Genomic DNA, 27,925 nt, shown 5'->3' on the forward strand with positions numbered 1-27,925 from the left:
GCATCTTTGAAAGTTCACAACTTGAAGGTTCGTATGTAGGGGACTTCCTGTATTCCTTCCTTTTTCCACTGGCGTCTCTGCTGCTTTTGTCATATATCAAAGTTCCATATATACATTTCTGAGCTTCCAATTCTGTTTTTTCCTTTGACAATTTGACAGCTTATCTTATATCTATGCTACATCACACTGCCTTGGTGTATATGATTTCATCATAATCCTAATTCCTCAAAGGGCAAGTCCCCTTGCTTTATTCTTCTTCAGAGATATCCTGGTCTCTCTGTTATTTTATATAAATTCCACAATCAGCTTGCCAATAACCATGAAAAACCCTACTGGGATTTATCTGAAGTAGTATTAAATTTATAGATGAATTTGAGGGAAATTGGCAACTTTATATTATTAATCTCTTTTCATATAAATCTTCATTAATGTGATATGTTTTCTGGTTTACTTCATCTAAATGTTATCTATTTTGAGTTTGTTCACCTAGTCTTTACTAGATATAATAGACTCAATATTTGCACCCAGTTGCTTATCACTGCCCCTGCCCCAACTTTCACACACTCCAGAATCCTGAGATTTTGTTTCTCCTCTTTCCCTGCCTCCCTCTCCACCATCCTGTCATCCTCTTCTCTTTGCCTGGCATTCAACATTCTCTCAAAACCCTGAACCTTTGTACTTTCAGTCACCTGCTACAATTTTTCTCCTAACCCCTCTGTCAGGGAATTCCTACTCATCTTTAGAAATAAGCTCATGTAGCACCTTGTCCAGGTAGCCTCCACTGACCTCTTTCTGTCTTCCATCTGGGCCAAGTTAGGTCCACCTTCCCTGTGCTGTCATAGCACTATGAGATGTTGGAACACAGTCATTATCATTACTCTGTCCGCCCTACCCCATTCTGGAGAGTGAGGAGGAGTCTCCACTCCAGATTTTCTATTCTGCACCAGATTTTCCTCCTGGGTTACCTTTTAAAGATGTCAAGAGTCCAAGGATCAGTAAAGAAAGAAATTTTAAACCTGGGTTTAAAAGATGTAAAAATGCCATAGACAGTAGAGGCTTTATTTTCACCTTCATTCTTCCACTAAAGTGGTAATTTATTTTGTTCTGTGTTGACATCACTAATAGGCACCTTTCTTATATTGGATTTCCTTCAGGTGAAAAAGCAAAACCTGAGATCACAGAGCTTACTGCTTCTCACCTGGTCCTCACTGAGGGAGCCCCTTTTGAGGAACGAGTGACACATGGAGCCTCAAGGCATTCCAGGCTGGAGCAAGCAAGGGATCAGGAAAAACTGTCAGAAATGCAGGAAGGGAACTTGAGGCCAGGAACAGACATCCACAAGGAGACATGCCCTAGGAAGTTGAGCCATAAACATGATGACTTTGAGACAGATGATAGTCTTTATTTAAGGGTTTTACAGGAGCAAGTCACTACACGAGATGCTGTGCATGAATGTGATTCCCAAGAACCAGGAGGAGACCCTGTTATTGATGCAAGGAATAATCTCTACAGATGCAAGGAATGTGGAAAAGGTTTTAGCAAGAATTGGGCCCTTGTTCGGCATCAACAGATTCACGCTGGAGTGAAGCCATATGAATGCAGTGAATGTGGGAAAGCCTGTCGTTATATGGCAGACTTCATTCGACATATGAGGTTTCATACTGGGGAAAAGCCATACAAGTGTATTGAGTGTGGGAAGGCCTTCAAACGCAGGTCTCACCTCACAGAGCACCAGCGTATTCACACTGGAGACAAGCCCTATGAGTGCAAAGAATGTGGTAAAGCTTTCACCCACCGCTCCTCTTTCATCCAGCATAATATGACTCACACTAGAGAAAAGCCCTTTTTGTGCAAAGAATGTGGGAAAGCTTTTTACTACAGCTCTTCCTTTGCTCAACACATGAGGATTCACACTGGAAAGAAACTTTACAAGTGCAGTGAATGTGGAAAGGCCTTTACTCACCGCTCCACTTTTATCCAGCATAATATGACCCACACAGGAGAAAAACCCTTTTTGTGCAAAGAATGTGGAAAAGCTTTCTGCCTGAACTCATCCTTCACTCAACACATGAGGATTCACACTGGAGAGAAACCCTATGAGTGCAGCGAATGTGGAAGGGCCTTTACTCACCGCTCCACTTTCATTCGGCATAAGAGGACCCATACTGGAGAGAAGCCCTTTGAGTGCAAAGAATGTGGGAAAGCCTTTTGTGACAGCTCTTCCTTAATTCAACACATGAGGATTCACACTGGTGAGAGGCCCTACGAGTGCAGTGAATGTGGAAAGGCCTTTACACACCATTCTGTTTTTATCCGACATAATAGGACCCATAGTGGAGAAAAACCCTTGGAATGTAAAGAGTGTGCTAAAGCATTTTACTATAGCTCTTCTTTTACTCGCCACATGAGGATTCACACTGGAGAAAAGCCTTATGTATGCAGAGAATGTGGAAAGTCCTTTACCCAACCTGCAAATTTTGTTCGGCATAATAGGATCCACACTGGAGAAAAACCCTATGAGTGCAAAGAATGTGAAAAGGCCTTTTGTGACAACTTTGCCTTAACTCAACACATGAGAACTCACACTGGAGAGAAACCCTTTGAATGTGGTGAATGTGGGAAGGCCTTCAGCCATAGTTCATCCTTCATTCACCATCGAAAGATTCACACCAGAGTTTAAAAGATGTAACAAGGCCTTTTGCAAATGTGTTCACTTCAGTCAATTTTAGTGAACTCATACTGGTGAAATACCTTTCCTTTTGAGTATAACTATTCAGGGAACTCTTTTGGCCAGAGAAATATCTTACTCAGTATCTGAAGAGAAACATCATAATTTTCATCTCTGTGAAAGCTTTTTGTGGCAGGTCATCTAGAAATTGACCCAGCCTGCAGCTCTACAGTACACCTGAGAATCATCCACGAGAGAGACTCAGTGGTTGTCATGCATTTGAGGAAAATGTCAGCAACAGTTCTTCCTATGTTTATACTATAAATCCATCTCAAGAGTATTTTAAAAGAACAAAGAGATGTAGAAGAAAGGAAAGAGAAGTGCATGTGTGGCTGCGTTCTGATTTCCATGCCAGGCTATGACAATTTGTCAATTGTGTGTGTGCACATGCAGAGAGGATGAAGAGGGAGACATCAAAAGGCCTCATCACCTTTATGTGTTTTCTTATATATCCATAGTCAGGAGAATTGGACCATTGGGGCAGCTCTGCTAACATTTATTAAAAGTTCTTTGTTACAAAACACTGTCATGTCTACCCTTGAATATAAGGCCTGAGTCATGAAATACATATACATACACACCTACATATGCAGTCAATTCTTCTAATTCATGGTAGTTATATTCTATAAATTCACCACAAACACTGAACTAGTGAATACTGAACCATTGCTCCTAGTGGCAATACAGGTTTAAGTTCCTGTGAGCCTCTGTTCACATTTTCATCAACCAATCAGTACATAATCTTTTTATTTATTTAGTTTTTAATTTTTTTGGCTGCATTGGGTCTTCGTTGTGGTGCATGGGCTTTCTCTAGTTGTGGCAAGCAGGGGCTACTCTTTGTTGCAGTGCATGGGCTTCTCATTGCGGTGGCTTCTATTGTTGCGGAGCACGGGCTCTAGGCATGCAGGCTTCAGTAGTTGTGGCATGCAGGCTCAGTAGTTGTGACATACAGGCTTAGTTGCTCTGCAGCATGTGGGATCTTCCTGGAGCAGGGATTGAACCCATGTCCCCTGCACTGGCAGCGGATTCTTAACCACTGCGCCACCAGGGAAGTCCCAATACGTAATCTTTTATGGAGTTTTTTTCTGTTTTTAAAGATACCTTATTTAATAAATGTTTCTTATGTTACATCCAATATTTCCTTATAATAAAAAATATTTTAATTATATCATTTTTGTGTATTGTTACTGTACTGCTTTAACTTTTTCACTCAGTCATACATACAAACAATACACATATGCAGTACTCATATAAAATAAACATGTAAACACAGTAAATACAGTAAACAAGTAAACATGTAAATACAGTACACTGCTCTACAGTACAGTCATGCAAAGAAAGTCCTACAAACAATTGAAAATTAACCAAAATTAAAAACATTAACTAAAACTCTGATTTTGATAGAACTGCAGGATGTGTGATGGGGCAGTGCCCTGAGTGGATTAATCTGACCTTGGCTTGACCCAGGAAAACCAAAGGAGAGGTTGTTGCCTTGTTTTGCCATCTCTTCCAGGTCTTTGTTGGTGGGTTCCACTTCCTTCTCTGCCAGAATTTCTTCCATGTCTTCCGTCATGTCATTGAAGCCTTTTTTACTTATATGCCATGTGATATGCATTATGTGTTTGACACTGTCCTTTATATTTTCTGTAACACCTTCAAAGCCTTTGAAATTTTTCAGGCAGTCTGGCCAAGCATTTTCGTAACAGTTAATGATAGTAGTCTGCTTGTTATTATCCCAGGCTGTGCCAACACACTAATAGTGCATATGGTGACAGACATCCAGTAGTCCATCATGGTGGTTTCTTTTATTTATTTATTTAGGCCACATCATGCACCACGTGGGATCTTAGTTCCCTGACCAGGGATTGAGCCCGCACCCCCTGCAGTGGAAACACAGTCTTAACCACTGGACTTCCAGGGAAGTCCTATGGTGGTTTCTTTGTTGGTGTTGAGAACTTTGCTAAAAAGCTCCCTCATGTTGTGCTTTTATTATGTCCTGATAGGTTGGATAACATGTAGTATTTAGGGGTATGAAAAGATCGTTTAGGTTGGAGTGGGTATTTTCAATGCTGTCTTGTACAGTTTTGTTTTGTTTTTTTTCAGTCAGTCTTCATCTCATGAATCCACAGCTTTTGCCACTTTTCCATCTTTTTCTTAGATTCATTACACTACTATAGATGTTACTTTTGTTGCAGGAAGGGGGATCCCTTCCAGGGCCCGAGAGTGGGCTCTTGTCTAACACTTGGAAATGCATTGTCTGAGGAGACACACATGCTGACAAAGCAAGAGACTTTATTGGGAAGGGGTTCCCCGTGTGGAGAGCAACAGGGTAAGGGAAAACAGGAGAACTGCTCTGCCACGTGGCTTGCAATCTCGGGTTTTATGGAAATGGGGTTAGTTTCTGGGTTGTCTCTGGCCAGTCATTCTGATTCAGGGTCCTTCCTGTTGGCACACGCATTGCTCAGCCAAGATGGATTCCAGTGAGAAGGATTCTGGGAGGTTGGAAGGACATATGGACTGGTGTCTCCTTTCTCCTTTTGACCTTTCCCGAATTCTTCCAGTTGGTGGTAGCTTGTTAGTTCCGCATTCCTTACCAGGACCTCCTGTTGTAACTCATACAAGTGGCTACTATCTTGCCTGGCCAGGGCAGTCAGTTTCAGTCAGAGTTTCCCCTGACACTTTTAACATTTCTGGAGTGGCCACATGTAGAGACTGGTGAATTTCCTCTTCCTAGTTTTGGATGTGCCGTATTGTTGATTCATTAACATTGAACTCACAACCAATAGCTGCATAAGTCATGACTGAATGAAGCTTATCTAACACGTGTATTTTCTCTATCATAGCCTTCTTGCACTACAAACACTAGACAGCACTTCACACTGTGCTTGGGGGCCATTTTCAACAGCAAAATCACCCAAAAAGCACAAAAATTCAAAAAAGTGTGGCACTAAAGAGATTGCGAAAAGGACACTTTATAATATGAAAGCTGACACCAGAAGGCAGAGTGACACCGTGTTTGACCTTAGCTGGTAACATGCATGATGGGCAACTTCAAATTTTTTATCACTCTGCACATGTCTGTAAATGACTGCAAAAATGCTATGAGTATTGATTTGGGAGTTACAAATAAAGTTCAGTGAATAGGTGAATTCGCAAATAATAAGGATTGCTTATTAAAGATCACTGATGAATTTTGTTATATTTGGTGTTTTTTTTTTTCTCTTGGCTTCATTTGGAATAGTTTCTACTGCTACATCTTCCAGTTTCCTAATCTTTTCTTCTATGTGCACTCTCCCCTTCATCCCATCCAGTGTATTTCATATCATAATTTATAGTTTTTATCTCTTTTAGTTGGATTAGGGTCTTCCTTATGTCTTTCATGTCTCTACTTCACATGTTCATTCTTCTAGCTTCTTGGACATATGGAATAAATTTTTCTGTTTTAATGTCTTCTACTTTTACTATCTGTCATTCTGCACCTGTTTTTTTTTATTGAAATATAGTTGATTTACAATGTTAATTTCTGCTGTACAGCAAAGTGATTCAGTAATACATATATATATTCTTCATATTCTTTTCCATTATGTTTTATCACAGGATGTGAATATAGTTCCCTGTGCTATACAGTAGGACCTTGCTGTTTATCCATCCTATATATACTACTTTGCATCTGCTAATCCCAAACTCCCAATCCTTCCCTCCTCCACGCCCCCCTTTCCCTTGGCAACCACAAGTCTGTTCTCTATGTGACTCTGTTTCTGTTTTGTAGGTATGTTCATTTGTGTTGTATTTTAGATGCCACATATAAGTGGTATCATATGATATTTGTCTTTCTGACTTACTTCGCTTAGTATGATAATCTCTAGGTTCATCCATGTTGCTGCAAATGGCATTATTTCATTCTTTTTTATGGCTAAGTAATATTCCAGTGTGTGTGTGTGTGTGTGTGTGTATATACACCACATCTTTATCCATTCATCAGTTGATGGACATTTAGGTTGTTTCCATGTCTTGGCTATCGTAAATAGTGCTGCTATGAACATAGGGGTGCATGCATCTTTTCAAATTATAGTTTTGTCTGGGAATATGCCCAGGATTGGGATTGCTGGATCATATGGTAGCTCTATTTTTAGTTTTTTGAGGAACCTCCATACTGTTTTCCATAGTGGCTGCACCAATTTATATCCCCACCAACAGTGTAAGATTGTTCCCTTTTCTCCACACCCTCTCCAGCATTTATTATTTGTAGACTTTTTAATGATGGCCATTCTGACCAGTGTGAGGTGGTACCTCGTACTTTTGATTTGCATTTCTCTAATAGTGATGATGAGCATGTTTTCATGTTGTGCCTGTTTTAAGTGATTGATTTTTCTTCTCATTTTGGGTTATATTTTCCTGCTCCTGTGTATCACTGTTTATTTTTGATTGGATGTCAGACATTGTGATTTGGGAATATTTTTGTATTTCTGTAAATATTCTAGTAGGGAGACTGGCATTCTTGCAAAAAAAATTACATAAATGTAAACTGACAACTCCGACAATGCTTGTGAAAGATGGAGTCCTCAGAAGGACCATCAAGACCTCTCTCAATTCTCTGCATTTAGGCACCTGTGGGTCTGCCCTCATATATGTCTCCTAGGGGTTCAAGTGATCACTGTGATCAACTTTTATGTTTTAATAAAATGAAACCTCATCAAGGCTACACTATTTGTACAGTTACAAATAGTAATCTATCCATGTTTCTTCTATTTGCATTGGTCTGATATATGGAAGCATAACTGGATTGCTTGTAGGACCAAGCCCCTCAGTTCTGTCTTTAACCAGGTACTACCTGGGAGTCTACATGGGGCCTAGAGGTGTAGGTTAAGGCTCCTCAAAGGGTTTGTTTTTTAAAAAAATATGAATCAGTTCCCACCATGGAGAATCTGTGCAGTTTTACACTGTCTCTGAGCCTGGGCTTCTTTGCAGAAACTGGAAGACCTTGTAGTAGAAGCTGGGTGCCTGCAACAGTAACTCCTGGAGGTGGGATCCACTCTTCAGTGCACCATAGCCATGCCCAGCACTTGTTCCCTTATTGACCCAGTCTGTCCCTGGCGCATGAGGAAGGTGCCCCTTTGTTTCCAGGTTCCTCTTTGTTCTTAGGATGAAATCCAGACCTCTGTTATGTCAGGAAAGATACCTTATGCTCCAATCCCTCCCTGCTCTGTTTTGATGAATATACTCCCAGCCACCCAAAACTACCTCTACTCAACAAACCTTCTTTCTCTCCCTAAAGCCCAGTCTATCCAGTTATCAGATGTTCAGATGTTCCTCTCTGCCAGGAACAATCTCCTGAGAATTCACTTTTCTCCCAGGTTTCCAGGTGATGCTGATGTTGCTGGTCCAGGGGCCACATGTTGTAAACTACCGATTCATTCAATTATTTAAAAATTCACATATTATCCTAACATTTCCTGTGTCCTTGTCTTGGGCCTTATTTTTACTGCCTCAATTCTCACATGATTTACAACTAGGAAATGAGTTGTTATCTTCCATATCAATTACAAAATTTAAATCATTATATAATATAGCAAACTAAGGTCATCAACAAATGGTTGCAGACTTGGTTGTTTTCTCACATAAATACTAATTATTAATGAGTAATCCTGTATGAGACTATTATTCTTACAAAAATAATTTTAAAGGAGAAATAAAACTATAAACAATTAAGCAATGTCATTACATATTGGAACCTGCCACCCTTTTACAAAGATTTTTCTCAGTGTAATTGGTGACCACTTACAAACTTTGTTCTGCCTCTTTCTTTACATGTTCAGTCTTGGTGTGTAATTTCCATTAACTTATCTACTAGTGAGTCCTAATAGAGATAGGTTAGCTCAGTTACAAAAGTATCTCTTTTGGAGATAAAAGCTAGCAGGTATGGTTTGTGGCACTCTGAAAATTACCCTGAAATATATATGCTTTCATATGGGATTTAGATAATTTGCTTGGGCTTCTCCCTTTTGCCATACTTCTGCTAGAATCTAAGATGTAGCATCTAATTTCCCAAGAATAAAGAAGGCTAGCTGTGTATTGTGTATTGGGGGTTTTTTCCTTTCATTTTTTATTGCAAGATATATAATATAAATTTTACCATTTTAACAATTTTTAAATGTACAATTTAATAGTATTAAGTATTGGGCTTCCCTGGTGGCACGGTGGTTGAGAGTCCGCCTGCCGATGCAGGGGACACGGGTTCGTGCCCCGGTCTGGGAAGATCCCACATGCCGCGGAGCGGCTGGGCCCATGAGCCATGGCCGCTGAGCCTGCGCTCCGCAATGGGAGGGGCCACAGCAGTGAGAGGCCCGCGTACCGCAAAAAAAAAAAAAAAAAAATAGTATTAAGTATTGATACATTCATAATGTTGTGCATCCACCAGCACTATCCATTTACAGAAACTTTTCATCATCCCAAACAATAACTCTGTATCAATTAAAAAATGACTCCCCTTCCCACCCTGCCCCCAGTCTCTGGTAACCTATATTCTACTTTATGTCTGTATGAATTTGCCTATTCTAGGTATCTCATATAAATAGAATCATAAAACATTTGTCCTTTTGTGTATGGCTTATCTCACTTAGCATAATGTTTCCAAGGTTCATCTGTATTGTAGCCTGCATAGAATTCCATTCCTTTTAAGGTTGAAGAATATTCCATTGTATGTATATGCCACATTTTGTTTATCCATTCATCTGTTGATGAAAATTTGGGTTGTTTTTTGCCTTTATGGATACTGTGAATAATGCTGCTATAAATATCCGTGAGCAGTTATCTGAGTCCTAATCAACTGGGTCCGTGCTTTCAACTCTTTTTTGTTTTTTGTTTTTATTTTTGCTTTCAACTCTTTTGAATGTATATCTGGAATTGGAACTGCTTAAAAATATAATTCTATAAATATATTTAACTTCTTGAGGAACCACCATACTGTTTTCCACAATGGCTGTACCATTTTACATTCCCACAAGCAATGCACAAAGGGTCCCAATTTCTCCACAACGTCACCAACACTTACTTGCCTTTCTTTTTTTCTTTTTTTCTTTTTCTACTATAGCCATCCTGGCAGTGTTAACTTGTGTCTCGTGGTTTTGCATTTGATCTTAGCCAAAAGGCCAAGAAGCAATTCACTGAGGTTTTGATTTGCATTTCTCTAATGACTAATTATGCTAACCATTTTTTCATGTGCTTATTAGCCATTTATGTATATTCTTTGGAGAAGTGTCTATTGCTAGTATTCTGAGTATGTTTGTATCCATATTCATAACGGATATTGGTCTATAGTTTTGGTTTTGTGTTCTTATGGTGTCTTTGATTTTGGTATCAAGGCAATTCTGGCATTATAGAATGAGGAAGTGTTTCCTCCTCTGCAGTTTTTTCAGAGATTGTCCTTTCCCCTTGAATGGTCCTATCATCCTTGTTGAAAATTAATTGACCATATATGTGAGAGTTTATTTCTGGGATCTCTAATCTATTTCATTGGTCTGTACGTCTGTCTCTATATTAGTGCCACACTGTTAAGTTTTGAAGTTGGATAATATGAGTCCTCCAACTTTATTCTTTTAAAGGATTGTTTTGGCTATTTGGGGGCCTTTGCAATTTCATATGAATTGGGGGATTGGCTTTCCCATTTCTGCAATAAGGGCTGTTGGAATTTTGATAAGAATTGCATTAAATCTGTTATCCCTTTGGGTAATACTGATATCTTAACAATGCTAAGTCTTCCTATTTTATTTTGAACATGAGACATCTTTCCATTTATTTAGGTCTTTAATTTCATTCAGCAGTGTATTTTTAGTTTCCAGCATTCAAATCTTTCACCTTCTTGGTTAGATTTATTACTACATATTTTATCCTTGTAGGTACTGTTGTAAATAGAAGGAGCTTCCTAATTTCCTTTTTGGGTTGTTCACTACTATTCTATAGATACACAAATGATTTTGGGGTATTGATTTTCCCTGCAACTTTGCTGAATCCATTTATTAGCTTTATTATTTTTTGTGAGTTCTTGGGGATTTTTAATGTATAGGAGGATAATGTCATCTGCAAAAAAAAAAAAAAGATCATTTTACAACTTCCTTTCCACTTTGGATGACGTTTTTTTTCTGGTCTTATAGCTCTGGGTAGAACTTCAAGTACAATGCTTAATAGCAACTGTGAAAGCAGGTCTCCTTCCTTGTCTTTTTCTGATTTTTCGGTCTTTCACCTTTGAGTATGATGTTAGCTGTAGGTTTTTCACAAATAACTTTATCATATTGAGGAATTTTCCCTCTATTCCTAGTTTTCTGAGCATTTTTATCCTGAAAGTTCGTTGGATCTTGTCAAATGCCTTTTCTGCATAAATTGAGATGATCATGTGGGGGGTTTTTCCTTCATTTTATTAGTGGGAAGGATTACATTGATTTTCTTATGTTTAACCACCCTTGTATTGCTGGGTCGTGGGGAGTAAACCTTTTAATATGCTGTTGGATTCAATTTGCTAATATTTTGTTGAGGATTTTTACATCTATATTCATAAAGGATATTGGTCTGTAATTTTCTTTCCCTGTGATGTCTTTATCTGGCTTTGGTATCAGAAAAATACTGGCCTCATAGAATAAGTTATGGAGTGTTTCCTCCTCTTCAATTTCTTGGAAGTTTGAGAAAGGCTGGTGTTAATTCTTCATTAAATGTTTGGTGGAATTCACTGGTGCAGCAGTCTGGTATAGAACTGTTCTGTCGGGAGGTTTTTGATTATTGATTCAATCTCTTTACTTCTTATAGGTCTTTTGAAATATTTTATTTCTTCTTGAGTCAATATAGGTAATTTCTGTTCCAAGGAATTTTTCCATTTTTGCTTGGTTATCTAATTTGTTGGTGTATAGTTGTTCACAATATTGTACTATAATCCTCTTTATCTCTGTAAGGTTGGTGGTAACATCTCCAATTTCATTTCTGATTTTGGTTATTTGTGTTTTCTCTTTTCCTCTTTGTTAGTCTAGGTAAAGGTTTAATAATTTTGTTGATCTTTTCAAAGAGCCAACGTTTGGCTTCATTGATTTTCTCTGTTGTTTTTCTTTTGTCCATTTGGCTTATCTCTACCCTGTTTTTTGTTATTTCCTACTTTCTGTAGCTTTTGGTTTAGTTTGTCCTTTTTGTAGTTTGTGAAGGTGTGAAGTTAGGTTATTGATTTCAGATCTCTTTTTTATGTAGGTGATTACTGCTATAAATTTCCCTCCTAGCACTGTTTTTGCTGTGTACCATAAATTTTGGTATGTTGTGTTTTCATTTTCATAAGTCTTTAAGTATTTTCTGGTTCAATTTGTGATTTCTTCTTTGACACATGGATTTTTGTCTTAGTCCATTCAGCCTGCTATACAAAATACAAGAGAATGGGTAGCTTACAAGCAACAGAAATTTATTTTTCACAGTTCTTGAGGCTGAAAGTCCGAGATCAGTGTGCCAGAATTGTCAGGCTGTCTTCCTGGTTGCAGACTTCCCACTGAGTCCTCACATGGCAAAATGGGCTAGGAAGTTCTGTGGGCTCTCATTTATAAGAGCACTAATCCAATTCATGAGGACTCCACCCTCCTGACCTAAGCAACTCTCAAATGCCCCACCTCCTAATACCATCACATTGGGCAGTAGGATTTCAACATATGAATTTTCAGACCATAGCAGTTGTTTAAGAGTGTGCAGTTTAATTTCCACATATTTGTGAATTTTCCAGTTTTCCTATTAATTTCTAATTTCATTTGGCTGTAGTCAAGGAAGTTACTTTGTATGATGATATCAATCATTTAAAATCTATTGATACTTGTTTTGTGGCCTAATGTATAATCTATCCTGGGAGAATGTCTCACATGCACTTGAGAAGAATGTGTGTTTTGCACTTTGGGGGTGGAGTGTCATTTATCTGTTAGATGTAGTTCATTTATTGACTTGAGTTCTCTGTCTCTTTACCTACCTTCCATGTGGTTGATCTATCCATTATTGAAGGTGGGGTATTGAAATCTCTCATTATTAATGTAGAACTGTTTCTCCATTCAATTCTTTCCATGTTTGCTTTATATATTTTGATGGATCTGTTATTAGATGTGTAAATGCTTATAATTGCTATATCTTCTTGCTGTGTTGACATTTTATTAATATATAATGACCTTCTTTGTCACTTGTAATCTTGGATTTAAAGTCTGTTTTGTCTTGTATTAGTATAGACACCACAGCTCTTTTTTTTGTTACTATTTGCATAAAATAGCTTTTTCCACTGTTTCACTTTCAACCTATTTGTGTCTTTGGATCTAATGTGAGTCGCTCATAGACAGCATGTAGCTGGATGTTTGGCTTTTTAATCCATTCTGCCAGTCTCTGTCTTTTGATTGGAGAGTTTCATCCATTTACATTTAAAGTAATTACTGGAAAGGAGGAACTTCTACCAACTTGCTCTTTGTTTTCCAAGTGCCTTATTACTTTTTTTTAATCTCTAATTTTCTCCATTTTTGCCTGAGGAATTATTGTCAGACACCTAAAGTGAACTTTGTAAGGTAGGCAGTAGTCCTTCTGGCAGGTGAACTTGATAGATATTGGAAACACTCTAGGCTGAACGAACCACATGGTCAAAGGGAATATTTTTTGTTCAAGGAGGCATGAGAGGACATGTGAGATTGCAAAGAGAACCTTGACCTTCTGAGAGACAATATTGCCAGGAGGCAACTGTATGTCTTTCACTGGATGTTCAAATTCAGCCTGTGTTCCTGAGATGTGTGACTCTGGGAGATTTGCTAGTGCTGCCTGAGTCTCAGGTTGCTGACTGTGCCATAGAAAAGATTATAGCATTTGTGGGAGGATTAATAAAAGAAAAACACACCAAACAACTTACATGTGCCAATCACTCCGTTGTTTGCTTTATGAATAAATAAATTCTCACAACGACCTGGTGAAGTGGGAATTTTTTTTGTTTTGATGCTGAAATCAAAGCTTGAGAAATGAAGTAACTTTTCTAAGATTAATGAAAAGCAAGTGTCAGTACCAATAGGCTGATTCAAACCTGGGAATTTGGGTCCAGAGCTGGGAATATTTAATTGCTTGAATGCTGCATACAAAGTTCTCAGCATACAGTGTAGGTACACAGTGCACTGTATACAGCCATGAGACTAAAATACTGCTGCTAGCGATATTGTTTGTTACCATTATAATTTTTTCCCTATTCATCTTTAATGCCAGAACTTACTTTCTGTGCCCCTCAAGCCACACAGCCTTGTCATTCTTTCATCAACGAAATCATAGGCATTTTTTTCTCTAACACAATTGCATCCTGTTTAAAAGGTAGTATCTGACTCCCCTTCAGTGCCCAACACAGAGCTAGTCTCCCACAAAGTGCTCAGTGATGTGTGCCTTCGTTCTTTCAGGATTTTAACGAATGACTGCACAATTGTCTCCAGCAACATATGACTAGCCCAAGGCTACTGAAGCTACTCCAACTTTCCAGGCATCAGTGACCTTCAATAACATGGTTGTAAACTCTATTCAGGAACACTGAAGGCAGTTGCACTCATTTCAAAGGACCCTGTACTGAGAGGTGATGCTGAAGACCTTTAGGCTTCTGGTCTCACTGGGCAAAGCCTCACTTCTTCTCCACAGGGACCTGGAGCCTCCTTCATTCTGCTCTTTCTCCAAAACACATGTGTAGTACACCCTCCCATCTTCCTGCAGCCCTGTGTGCTTGTCTCATTTTTTCCTATCCAGTGTCCTTTGTGTCTCCTCAGAGTATTTTGGATAATAAATATATTCCCCTGCAAGATGGTTCAAATACCAAAGGAAGATTTGTTGGAAGCAAATGGGAGTGTCTTGTAAGAGCCCCCCAAAAGGTGAAACAGTAAGTAGATGGGTGACAGGTGATTAGGAAGACCCACTAGAAGATGTGACATTTGAGACCAGAATGATGAAGCAGCCATGTGAAGATAATGATGATGAAATTAATAGCTAATATTTATTTTAGTGCTTTTGAGGTACCAGGCATTATAAGCATCTTACATCAATTAACCCACTTAATCTTCATAATAATCCTGAGATATTATCATCATTTTACAGATGGAGAAACTTAGGCATGGTGCAGCAAAGTAATTTGTCCAAGGTCATACAAAGCCAGTATACACGTAACTTGGTTTTATACCCACGTAACATGACTCCAGAGCCTGTGCTCTTCATACACATCAAGAAATGGTTAAGAGATAAGACTGAGCATGATTCTCCATTGGTGACATTATAACATCATTAAGATCTCAGGTATATACTCTTACTGCTTTCTTAAAACCGTCACTATCTCAAATATTTAAGTCTCTGGCTTTCTTTTCCTAGTTCAGTATTATTGTGAAGGCACTTTAAATCAAGAATTGTAAAACATTATCGTGTATGCTCATGCTTTTTAAATGACAAAGTATGAGTATTTGGATGAATCCTCATAACAAAATAACAAGATGGCATAAAACTATGTGTAGTGAAAGCAAATAAAATCTGGGGGATTAAAGGACTACTTCATCTTTGCTGTATCAGCGCTTAGGAGAGCAGAGGACAGAGCACGGGAGAAACAAAAAGCTACCGCCATTATTGCACAACTAAATATACTTCTAGGGGCCAGTCTATCCATAATTATAAATGTTCTTATCCTTGTTTGATACCATCCCATACTCCTTTAATTATAAATCTCTCGAAGATCCTTCAACATGCCATAGAATGTCAAAATAAATCTTATAACTAAAACAAAATCAAAGGAAAGATAAATTTCTGCTTAATATTAAAACTTCACCATCCCATTCCAAACCCACTATACCTGGTGAGAATTGCTATGTGCCTTCACCTCTTAGCTTTCTGTTAAAAGTAGCATATGTACCAGAGTAGAATATTTTGTCTAAAGTTGGAAACCCTATTACTCATTCCATACCAGAATTATATCAGCAATATAATATTCTTCCTTAAAATAATGTCTTACAACTATCAAATGCCATAGAGAACATAATCTGAAATATAAATTATATAACTGCCCTTTACTTGCAACTGTGTCCATACAATCCTAATCACTGATCTGTATCACCTTTCCAGTCACAAGAAAGGAAACTGTGAAGCCAGTAAGGCTATTCCATTTCTTATCTGAAACTTATATTTGAAGCCATCCCCCTTATAATTATCTGTCAAGGTTCAGTGTAGAAAACAAAAACTATTTTAAGAAGATATGTGGCAGGATACTAGTGCTCTCAAAATTGGTGAGCAGGCTGGAGAAGTAATGGGAACAGCTCTGGACTAGTAAATTCCAACCTCCCATAACAATGATCAAGGGATGGGGAAATGACTGCTGCTGTTACTAGCGTTGCTGCCAACAGTAGTACCTCAAAGCCACAAAACTTGAAACTAGACACTGAATAATGTATTCTGGATGCAGAAAACATGATAGAACTTGCTTGTCTGCTTTGCCTAGAATGAACTCCAAGAGCGTGTGTGCCTTACATACAGTTGTCCTCAGCATCTGTGAGGGACTGGTTCCAGGACCAACATACTCCCTCACCCCCTATGGATACAAAAATCCGCAGGTGCTCCAAATCCCTTACATAAAATGGCATAGTATTTGCTATAACCTAGGCACATCCTCCTGTATACTTTAAATTATCCCTAGGTTACTTATAATACCTAATACAATGTAAATGCCATGTAGTTGTAAACACAATGTACATACCATGTAAATAACTGCGTGCAGCTGGTAAGTTCAAGTTTTTCTTTTTAGAACTTTCTGGATAAAAACTTTTTTTTAACATTTTCCAACTGCGAGTGGTTGAATCTGCAGATGCAGAAACTGCAGTTATGGAGGATCACTGTAATTAGGACTCATTCCTTAGGATTTGGATTAAAAAGCACATCCTCTCTGCTCTAATCCCTCATAGTATGTATAGTTTCTTGGTTATGTTCTCACAGCACTTGTAAAAATTAAAATGTGTCAGTTAAGCCAACTGGAAATGGACTGTGGATTATCCTTATCAAAATAGAGACATTCTTAGCTCAGAGATCAGGCCATTTTTTTCTAGGTTTGTTAGTCTCCCACTGAAGGCTATATAGGAAAGCTGATCCTAATTCTTCAAGAGGAAAGTAGTGGAAAATTTTGTAAGAAGTATCAGTGTGTCAGTGAAAGAGTCCAATATATACAAAATGATTTTACTAGAGACCAAAAATTTTATTCACACCACTTTTTACTTCTGTTGCAACTTTAATTTTCAATTATAACATTTACTGGATCCACTGGGTGACTAAATATCTTCACATGCCCATTAGCTAAAGATAATTTCTATGTAGGACTCTTGAGTAAAATGCATGCTGCTACTATAAGATATGCATATTCATTTATAATATGCTTGTTTGCTCTCCTGTAGAATTGTTTACAAATTAGCATCATTGCAAAGAAAGACTTACACGTAATTCCTAAATCCTTCAGGTTTTTCTAACATTAATCTTCTGATGTCTAGCAAGCTAAGAATGCTTAGTGAACACTTTGCTACATTTCTTACATAAGCTTTCTTTCCAGTGTGAGTTCTTTGATGTAAAATGAGGGATGCATTTTAACTGGACTTCCCACAATTTTTATATTCATATTGCTTCTCTCCTGTATGTGTTTAATGTTTTTTAAGAGATTCATATCACCTAATGTCTTTCCCATACTTGTAACATGTAAAGGGTTTTTCCCCAGTGTGGATTTACTTATGTCAGTTAAGGGATTAATGCTGGCTAAAGTCTTTCCCACATTTACTGCCTTCATATAGTCTCTCTACAGTGTGAATTGTGATAGACAATAAGGCTTGTATCATTGCTAAAGAGTTTCCCATATTCATTACATTCATAAGAATTTTCTCCAGTATAGATTTTCTGATTTTCAATCAGGGAGGATCGATGGCTACAGTATATTATGACAAATTCTGCATTTATGCAGTTTCTCTCTTATATGATCTTTCACATGTATAGTGATTTATATGGCCTAAAGGCTTTTCCACACTTACTGTACTACTGGGTTTCTCTCCATTATGTACTCTTTGATGGGCAGTAAGATTTGAGCCTTTGCTAAATGCTTTCCCACACTCATTACATTTATATGGCTTTTCTCCAGTATGAATTCTCTGATGTACAGTAAGGTTTGAACTACAGCTGAAGGTCTTCCCACATTTAATACATTCATAGGGTTTCTCTCCAGTATGAATTCTGTGATGTTGAAACAGGGATGCCCTATGACTGAAGGCTTTCCCACATATACTACATTCATAAGGTTTCAACCTAGTGTGGTTTCTCAAATGCATATTCAGTGATTCAGGCTGGCTGAAGGATTTCCTGCATTTTTGACATTCGAAGGGTTTTTCTTCAGTATGAATACTCTGATGCTGAATAAGAAATGAGAGGCTGCTAAAGACTTTCAGACATTTGTTGCATTCAAATTGTTTCTCTATACTGTGAATTCTTTGATGTCGAGTAAGGTGTGAGCTACAGCAAAAGGCTTTTCCACATTCGCTACATTCATAAGGTTTCTCTCCAGTGTGAATTTTCTGATGGTGAATGAGAGATGACCTGTGAATAAAGGCCTTCCCACATATTCGACATTCATAGAGTTTTTCTTGGGTATGAATTCTCAGATGTTCAATGAGATGTGAAACACGACTAAAAGCCTTTCCACAGTTCATACATTCATATGGTTTCTCTCCAGTGTGAGTGCTTTGATGATTAGTAAGTGATGAGACATGGCTAAAGGCCTTCCCACATTCAATACATTTGTAAGGTTTCTCTCCACTGTGGCTTATTTGATGTCGAGTAAGGGATGAGCCATGGCTAAAAGTCTTCCCACATTCATGACATTCATAGGGTTTCTCTCCTGTGTGAATTCTCCAATGGCGATTAAGGATTGATTGTTTCCCAAAGGCTTTCCCACATTCACTACATGTATAGATTTTCTCTCTATTAAAAGTCTGGTGAAGGGTAAGAGATTTGCTTTGGCTGAAGGCTGCCACACTTTCATCAGAATTCAAAAGTTTCTTTCCATCATTGATATTCTCATTTTTTATAACTGAATTTGCTGGTAAGCTCTTCTTAAATATATCACGTTTATGTGACTTCCCTTCAGCAGAAATTCTCTGTGGTTCAGAAAGAATAGACTTTAAAGGCAAGATGCTTCTAAACTTACTGCATTTGTAAACACTTTCCCCGGTGGGACTTTCTCTAAAGGTGAGGGTCACTGGTCTGAAATGTTCTACCTGATTTTCACACTTCCCCTCCAACTTCTCTATATAATCCAAGTCCTTGTTAAAATTTGAAAATTCATGACTTTGTTTTATAGTTTTTTCCATTATTACCATTTGGGGAAAATCTTCATCATAAATATCTTCCTTCATTGATAATTCTTTGCTTTCCCATCTTGATTTCCAATCTGTAATATATCAAGACAGCAAAACACTGCTTTTTCTGAACTTCTTGAAAAGAAACTTCTATGATAGAAATAGGAGAACTGGATAAAAAATAAAGTCATTCCCCTCTAAGCCCCAAGACACATGGCTCTGACAACTCTCATATATTCAATGATTTCTGAACAAAGTTCAAATGCAGCACAGAGAATACAGACAGCTCACAGAGGCAGGAACAGAGTATAATAAGGGAAATGGGTTAATATAGGCAATTAGTTTTGGGGGAAAAAAGGAAACTATCAGAAAGAAAATGCAGAAGGCATTCTGGATCTCAAGCCAACATTTTGTGCCTATACTTATGTGAAAGACTACATTTTATCTCACACAGCCTTGGTTCTCCAATGTTCGATTAATCTAAATTTGCTGTCAGATTAGTACGCTTAATATGAAGAATATATAGCACTGTGCTAAACAGCTACAATGAAAACAAAATAATCTAAATACTCTTTATGGCTCAGAAAGATTTAAGCTTTGTGAGTTTATGTAGTATCTGTGTGAAATCATATTTATTGACATTAAAAAATACTGTTCTGGACTTCCCTGGTGGCAAGTGGTTAAGAATCCACCTGCCAATGCAGGGGACACAGGTTCGAGCCCTGGTCTGGGAAGATCCCACATGCCACAGAACTAACCCTTGCACCACAACTACTGAACCTGCGCTCTACAGCCTGTGCGCTACAACTACTGAAGCCCGCGTGCCCTAGAGCCCGTGCTCCCCGACAAGGGGAGCCACCGCAATGAGAAGCCCGTGCACCACAACAAAGAGTAGCCCCCGCTCACCGCAACTAGAAAAAGCCCACACGCAGCAATGAAGACCCAACGCAGCCAGAAGAAAAAATAAAGAAAATACTGTTCTCAGAAAACTTCTTATATATCCCTTACTTCCTCTAACACTTATGTTCATATTTGTTCTTTGAAGTTCTGCCTTAGGGGAAAAGTCATTTTCCATCTAATTGACAGCTTTTTCAGCCTAAAACCATTTGTATATTTTTCCTTAAGTGGACTCAAAAAGAATAATTGCCTTATTTTCATTTCAAATAAATAACAATTTGAATTATTATGATGCCAAAACCCTCCACTTTTGATGAGATGACATGAGTAATACAGAAAAATAATAATTTAGGATAGAGGAATGGTTGTTTTGAAATCTAAGCTAAGGATCCCTCAATTTTGTTACATTTGGAATCTCTGATGACAGTATCCCTAAAATATACGAAAATGCCTCCATACTTTCTACAAGCATCTTTAAACAAAGATCTCCTTTGCCTGATTCACCATGACTTACCTGGAAACAAACTTTTTGACAGCTTTTTCTCCACCATCCAAGGTTCTTTGCCATCCTCCAATAAAGCAATCACGTATGGCTTAGGTATGGAAAGACCTGCTTACAGGAAAAATATAGAACAAACATTGTTTAAGCTGTGGCCTTCATGGAGGAGAGACTATCATCAAAAAAGGGACCGAAGAAAGGTCTGAAGGATGTTCACTGAAACGAGAAGATAAGCTTCAGGCAGGACACAACAGAGCTATACATTTCCTCAGAACATTTACTAAGGAGGATCTCTAGCAATTTGGAGTGGCAGAAGAAAGATCTCCCTCATTGGGGTGGAGGCAGAGATATGCTTACCTAGAGATACCAGGTTCTCATAATTCTGTACCATCACATCCTTGTATAAATTCCTCTGAGTAGGATCTAGCCATCCCCACTCTTCATGAGAGAAGTCTATGGCCACATCACTAAATGTCACCTGAAATAGCAAACACATTTAGGCTCAACCATAGCCCTGGCCTCTTTTTTCACTGATTAAGAGGTAAAATTACCCTGCAGTGGAAGAAAGGGAACAAGATTCAGCAGTTGTGACAATGATCAGGAATCTGATCTAAGTTAACTAATAACTGGATAATTATGTGCTTGGCATTGTTATACAATAAGGATAAGAGATAAATATAAGAGCTCTGCTTCAGGAGAGCAGGGTATAGAATTATAATATTTTTCAAAATCAGCATTCAACTTTTGGCATATAGTCAAGTGCTTAGCTCTGTTTTTTATAGTTTATGTGCCAGGTAAAAGAACATGAATTAAGGTTCAAAAAAAAAGAAGAATCCAATAGGTTCATAATAAAAAGACACCTTTATATTAAAGATAGACACATTCATAACCAATTTATAAACAAAAAGCAAAAATATTTATGGTACATAATTAAACGTCATATTCATAATCTATAATTAAAATAATTTGAGACCCCTGGGCAAGAAGACTGAAGGATGGTTTCATGCCATAGGTAGTCCTTGAATAGAACCTTAAAGGAAGGGCAAAGAAAAAAAAAAAGACACATTTCAAGGAAAATATTCTAAGAAAATAGATTTCTTCCCAATAGTACTCATTCACAGTATTATTTAAAATAGCAAAATTTTAGAAAAATTTTTAATGTTTAATAATAGCTTACTGGTTAGTCAAATTAAAATATGTGCAAACAAAGTATGCATTTAAAATGTCATTATTATTACCTTTCACTGGTGAAATAGGCATTGTTTGGCTATTGTAAATTTTTCACTCCAGGTGTAGATTCAATATTCTGTTACTTTATTTGGATATTTTATTAATACACGTGTTCACCAGTGACACTGGTCTTTGGTTTTAAAGAGGGAATTTACCTTCATCAGGTGTTAGGGAAATAATTAAAAATCAAATCTACCAAGCAGAAAATCCTCTCTACAGTGTAAAAAAATAACAGTTTTATTACTGAATAAGCATTAAACCAGACTATAATGCACTTCACAGGTAATCACTAATGAGACTCCAAGGACAGAAAGAAATTTCACCCTTTTATAAACTCAGGCAGATACAATCCATTACACATGTTTTCAAAGTAAATGATAAGCTGTCCTTAAGTAAGAGGACTTGACAGCATCATTTGCTACACATAGTTCATCCTAAATTCACTTGGTAATTGGGGTAGTCATCTGTGTTAACTGCCTTTACCCCAAAGAAAAATTTTAAAACTCATATCTTTATGACAAGCAAGTAGTTAGAATCTGCAGCCAGGAGTCTAGGCTAAACTCCCATACAGATAGGGAGATAGGGGTGCATCTTCCTTCATGTTTCCATTTTGAAGAGATGGCTCCAAGGCCCTTAAGAAAGACTTTAATGCTTTGCAAAACTGGCAGAGGCTTATTTAGCTTTGAAAAAGATGAACAAGCATCTCAAAGGGAGAGGGAAAGGATATACAATTACAGATTTTTCTCAAGGAAACACTCTAAGAAAAGGGAGGGGGAGAAGGTCTCTCTTTTGGCACCAGGGAAAATTCTTTTTTCCACTTGTATTTACTCTTAGCCAGGTATTAGGGTTACGCTAGCCTTATCATATGAACTGAGAAAATTTCCATCTTTTCCTATTTTCCACAGTGGTCTTTTTCTTTTTTAAGATTTTTTTTTTGATGTGGACCATTTTTAAAGTCTTTATTGAATTTGTTATAATATTGCTTCTATGTTTTGGTTTTTTGGCCGCAAGGCATGTGGGATCTTAGCTCGCTGACCAGGGATTGAACCCATACCCCCTGCACTGGAAGGTGAAGTTAACCACTGGACCGCCAGGGAAGCCCCCCACAGTGGTCTTTAAATGATTAGCTTTTAAACATCCCAAATGATAAGCCAAATTAAAAAATCAACACTACATTAAATGAATAAAACACTATGTTTTACTCCACCAATGCAAAGATATTTTACATTTTAAGTTTTGATATTAATGAATATCATTGTATTAATAGTCTAGAGAAGAAACCTCACATAATCTAATAGATACTCTTTGATCTTTATTTAAATCAGAGTTTCTCAATCTTGGCACTACTGACATTTTAGGCTGGACAATTCTTTATTGTGCGAGCTGTCCTGTGCGTTTTAGGATGTTTAGTAGGATCCCTAGCCTCCACCCTTTAGATGCCAGTAGCAACTCCCCTTAACCACCCCCACCCCCAGTTATAACAACTGAAAATGTCTCTAGACACTATCAAATGTCCCTTATGAGTGGGACTAAGGGGGATAAAGTCACCCCATTTTGAAAACCACTGCTGTACAAAATTTTTGCACTTCTTTGAAAGACTCTTGGGCCTCTCTACCTACACGCAAGGTGTTTTCTCAGTTTGGTATAACTTCACTTCTACCTCTGCCGCCCTGGTACTATGAGACACTGAAACAACTCCAGCCTTGCTTCCCCAGGGATGCTTCAACTCTTTCTTCCCCTTCAATTGCCTGAGCAGCCTGGGACGTTAATTCACCTTTGTCCCCAGAACTTAGGATATTAAATAAGTACCTTAATTTCTTATGCTTTCTTACTTTTCTACCAGTCCTGTACTGCTCAGTACAGTAGCCCCCATATTTGGCTATATAAATTTAAATTAATTTAAATAAAATTTAAATAAAATTAAAAATTCAGTTCCTCAGTCACTGTAGCACTCAATAGTCATACGGCACTGGTGGCTACCACATTGGACAGTACACAAATAGAACACTACCCCCACTGTAGAAAGTTCTCTTGGACAGTATTGCACGAGATCATGAAATCCTGCATGTCAGTGTACACCCAAACCTATGTAAGAGTCTTCCTAACAGGTACTTCATTAAGTGTTTAGAAAATGAATCCATGAGTGATTTTGGCAATTAGTTCACTTTAGCTTTTACTTAAAAAAAAAAGTTCTTTCAATTCTAATTATCTAATATACCCAAGAAACAGACTCTGCCCAACACACACATCTGCCACTCATACCTTCTCCTGTGCAGGCTTCACTTCCACGCCATGATTCTGTCCCATCATTTTCTCATCACTCTTTCACTCAATAGCTATTTACTAAGCATCTGTTTTATGCCAGATACCACTCTGGACACTGAAGATAAAACAGTCAACAAAAAAGAAAAGAAATCCCTTCCGGTGGGAGGAGACAACAATGAGTGTATGCATATACTAAACACATAGTGTATCAGCTAGTGAGTGACAGGTGCTATGAAAACACAGTGATGGAGGAGTGGAAGTGACAGTCGAGAGAAGGTGACTGCAATTTTAAATAGGTGTTCAGGGAGGCTTTACCAAGAAAGTAACCCCTGAGCAGAGATACAGAGGTAAGAATGCAAGCTTGTGTATGTCCAGGGAAAGAATATTCCAAGTAGATGGTACAGCAGATTCCAAGGCCTGGAGGCAGTAGCCAGTGTGGCTGGAGCTCACAGGGAACAAAGAGACAGAGAAGGAAGATGAGATCAGGGAGGTAATAAGAGAGCCTAACTGTACAAAGCTTTTTATGTCACGACCCAACTCTGACTTCTATTATGAGTTAGGGCCACCAAAGAGTTTTAAGCCGAGGAATGACAGGATATTATATAACAAGAGGATCTCTATGACAGCTGTATTGAGAAGAGACTGAAGAGGGTCAGGGGCAGAAGAAGGGAATCCAGCAAGGTGACTACTGCAAAATATAAGTGGCTTGTACCAGGGTGGCAGTGGTAGTGGCAGTGATGGGGTAACTAATGGTCAGATTGTGTAGATACACTGTGTATATTTTAGATCCAACTAGAGTGTCTGAATGTTAGTTATAAGAGAAAGGGAGATCTCAAGGATGACTCCAAACCTCTCGACTTGAACGACTGAAAGGACTGACATACACCATTAATTGAGACCACATGATACAGTTTGGACAACTACAAAGCAAATAATTCCAAACTTGAACTTTGAATTGTAATTTTTAAAAAAAGTTTTGCTCAAGACTCTTCAGAGGCTTCTAGCAGGAAACTGGTAGAAAACAGAAGCACTGAGAGAAGACAGTACTTTGGAGTTCTGCAGTCTACATCCTGTGCTATAATGAAAGGAATCATAGATCCAGTCCCTAAAAGGACTCTGTGAGGTGGGAACTGGTAGGAAAGGCAAAGCAAACACTCAAAGAGTCCTGATAAGTAGGTGTTTCAGGAAGATTTGGGGACATACCAACTTACCTGAAACATGACTCTGCAATTTCCAAAAGTCAACACAGTCCTCTCTTTCCAGGCTCTCTTCTTATAGAAGGGCAGTGCCTGAAAAGGCAGATCAAGGACAGGAAAAAGCAGTCATGAAAAATCAGGCTTATCTTGCAGCTCTGGACACACCTGCATGGAGAATCACACTGGGAATCACTTTCTAGGGCTCTACCTTTCCCTAGGCAAGAGGTTACCTGGGAATCACTTTCTAGGGCTCTAACCTTTCCCTAGGCAAGAGGTAACCAGGTGCCATTTGCGTGTAAATCAACTATCATATACATATGTGACAAACTCATAAAACAACAGTAATAACACTGTTAAATAAGAGCTCTTTCGATCTTCACCACTATGCATAGTAGGCATTCACATTATTCCAGATTTCTTTTTTTAAACTCTGAGAAAACTGAAACTCGGCGATATTAAAGCAATTTGTTCAAGGTTTACACACTGGATTTTTTTTTAAATGTAGATGGCGTTTTCTTTCAGTGCGTACAACGCACACTGGCTCTCCCTTTTCCTTTTCGCAACAGCTCTGAGGTAAGCGCCAGCCTTACTCCCCTTTTACAAAGCATGACAGAGGCCCAGAAAAGCTAGGGGCCTATTTGGGCTCACACCGCGGGGCAGACCCTGGGACCAGCGACGTTGTGGCTGCCATGCCCAGCGCCCGGGTGCCATCAGCACGAGGCCTGCGGCGGCCCTCCCGGGACCCACACTTGCCTTAAACCTCAGCGGAGCCCGCCGGCACCGAAGCCGTGCGCGGCCGTCCACAGTGGGCACCTCCTTGTACCTAACGCGCCGGATCGCTGCAGCGGACAATGGCCTCCCGCCTTGCGGGAGCTGCGCTGCCCAGAGTCCTCCGCGATTCCAGGACCGAGAATTCCGCCGCAGGGCCGGAGACGACCGCGGGGCGGGCCAAAAGCGGAGTCCACGGTCGGCTGCACTTCTCAGACTCCTACGCGTCACATACAAAAGTTGCCGGTGCGTCGCACGGTCGCCTCCCAAAAAACCACACTTCCCAGGAGGCACTGCGACCGCGCGATCTCGGCGCACCGCGAGACCACAGCCTGGGCTGTGTGAGAAATTACACAGCAGGGCTGCTCTACCGGGCACACACGCTAAGTACCGGGAGGAGAACAGTCGTTTCTGGCGAACTCTGCTTCCCGGAGCCAACGGCAGCCGTCTACATGCACTGTGAAGACAATGGCGCCCGAACCGCGAAACTACACTTCCCAGAATATTATGCGGCCGCGAAACGTCTTTCGGGTCATTCCTCTGCTCGCACAGATGTTGTCCGGCCCGGAGAAGGGCAGCCTTGCTAGTGCGGGACACCAAGTGGCCTCTACCAACCGAAGGTCTCCTCTCATACAAAAGTTTGCTGCCACGCTGTCCAGCTCGTATAGGTCTTGAGTATTTGGCGCCCGCTTGCCCAGGACTGTATTTTCCCAAATGCCCTGTGTCCGGGCTGTTACATTTGCTGTCTGCGGACCAATGACACTTCCCAGAAGTTCGAGGGGTCACGTCTTCGCTACGACAGTGACTGCCGCTGTGATGTGCATTACACGTCCTCGAAGGACTCAGGATTATCAGACTCGAGTGAGGGCACTGAGGACCGAGACCCTCAATCCTGGGAAAAAACACTCCTCTGACCCTCCTCCGGCCCCAGAAGCGCTTCTTAGTCTCTGACTGCCCAGCCCACCCACACGGGCCCTGGACAAAGATGTATCTAGGCCAGAGCATTCTACTGTTGTGAGTTTGTGTTGTTGCCTTTACTTTTTTTTTTTAAGTAAGTTAAATTTTACTTATTTTTTAAAAATTATAAATAGTATCACTATGAATTTTCTTGCATATATCAAGTACTTATATGCATAAGATTCACGAGGTAATGCGTCCACCTTGGTATATCTTGTGAGTGTGGTATTCAGTCCCTATAGCAGCAGTGGTTTTTAAAAACATTGTGGCATCAGCTGGATTCCTCTCAAGGCTTAGAGTATGTAACAAGGAAAGGTTTGCCAGTGCAAAGTATATTCCCATTTATGTCTTTTTATGTCTTTATTAAACAGTGACATTTTTTTCAAAGTTGTACCAGTTTGTACTCCTGCCATAGTTTATAGTTATTTTGGTTGGCAACTGTTAGTGCCAGCACTTGATTTTTGTGAAACTTTCAAATTTTACAAATCTGCTAGGTGTCAAATTATAACTCATTGTGGCTTAAATTTGCATTTCTTTTATTGTTAATAAGATTGAGAATCTTTTCACGTGTCTGTTGGCTTCAGTATTTCCTTCTCTGAGAATTGCACATCTCTTGGTCAATGTTCTTTTAGAACAATGACCTTTTTAATATTAAAATACAAGTTACACGGAAAAATGCAAGATTTTAAAGGGAGAATGCAGAGACTAGGATACTAAAAATTTTCCCCTGAGAACCCTGGGCATTGAACTGGATTCGGTAACCAAATATGCTTTCTACATTTTTTGCATAATGTTTCTGAGTGTGAAATTCTTTGATTTTTCTCCTGCTTGGGATTGTTGAGCAGTCTGAATCTGTGAAGTGGCATCTTCTTGTGCTCAGCAAATTTTTCTTCTCCATACATTGCCTCTACTCCCCTCCTCTTCTTGTGAACTCCAATTAGCTGTTAGGTAGGTTTTTCCATTCTATCCTCTGTAATTTCCATCTTTCAGTCTCTGTATTGCAATCTGGGTGATTTAT

General features: G+C 39.0%; 2 protein-coding genes across 3 annotated transcripts in view; one reads left to right on the plus strand and one right to left on the minus strand.

The window, feature by feature from the left end:
• ZNF599 (zinc finger protein 599) overlaps positions 1 to 27,925 on the plus strand; it is a 65,843-nt gene that overhangs the window by 10,982 nt on the left and 26,936 nt on the right. Inside the window, exon 4 of the mRNA XM_089902932.1 lies at positions 1,155 to 26,964. Coding sequence (XP_089759058.1) covers positions 1,155 to 2,680 — 1,526 coding nt within the window. The 3' untranslated portion in view covers positions 2,681 to 26,964. The remainder of the gene's footprint in view (positions 1 to 1,154; positions 26,965 to 27,925) is intronic.
• ZNF181 (zinc finger protein 181) lies at positions 13,168 to 26,970 on the minus strand. Of its 2 annotated transcripts, none has more exons than XM_022585776.3 (5): positions 25,936 to 26,970; positions 25,198 to 25,275; positions 20,849 to 20,969; positions 20,507 to 20,605; positions 13,168 to 19,187 (listed from the first exon to the last, which is right to left on the minus strand). In XM_022585776.3, the coding sequence occupies exons 1-5, from the start codon at positions 26,953 to 26,955 to the stop codon at positions 17,701 to 17,703; spliced, it is 2,805 nt and encodes a 934-aa protein (XP_022441484.3). In that variant the 5' UTR covers positions 26,956 to 26,970; the 3' UTR covers positions 13,168 to 17,700. The 2 variants fall into 2 exon arrangements, with proteins under 2 accessions (XP_022441484.3, XP_022441485.3); XM_022585777.3 differs by having other exon boundaries at positions 13,169 to 19,187; positions 20,507 to 20,602.

The sequence above is a fragment of the Delphinapterus leucas genome, chromosome 20 (genome assembly GCF_059928025.1).
Source record: "Delphinapterus leucas isolate spDelLeu-1000000601 "Yukka" chromosome 20, BTC_Dleu_Yukka2, whole genome shotgun sequence".
Classification (NCBI taxonomy): domain Eukaryota; kingdom Metazoa; phylum Chordata; class Mammalia; order Artiodactyla; family Monodontidae; genus Delphinapterus; species Delphinapterus leucas.

Coding starts and splice junctions, on each gene's coding strand:
- ZNF181 (XM_022585776.3), bottom strand. CDS start 26,955: ATGCTCTGGCCTAGATACATCTTTGTCCAGGGCCCGTGTGGGTGGGCT. Junction 20,970..25,197: donor ATTGCAGAGTCATGTTTCAG/GTAAGTTGGTAT, acceptor TTGCTATTTCAG/GTGACATTTAGTGATGTGGC. Junction 19,188..20,506: donor GTCAAAAAGTTTGTTTCCAG/GTAAGTCATGGT, acceptor GATATATTACAG/ATTGGAAATCAAGATGGGAA.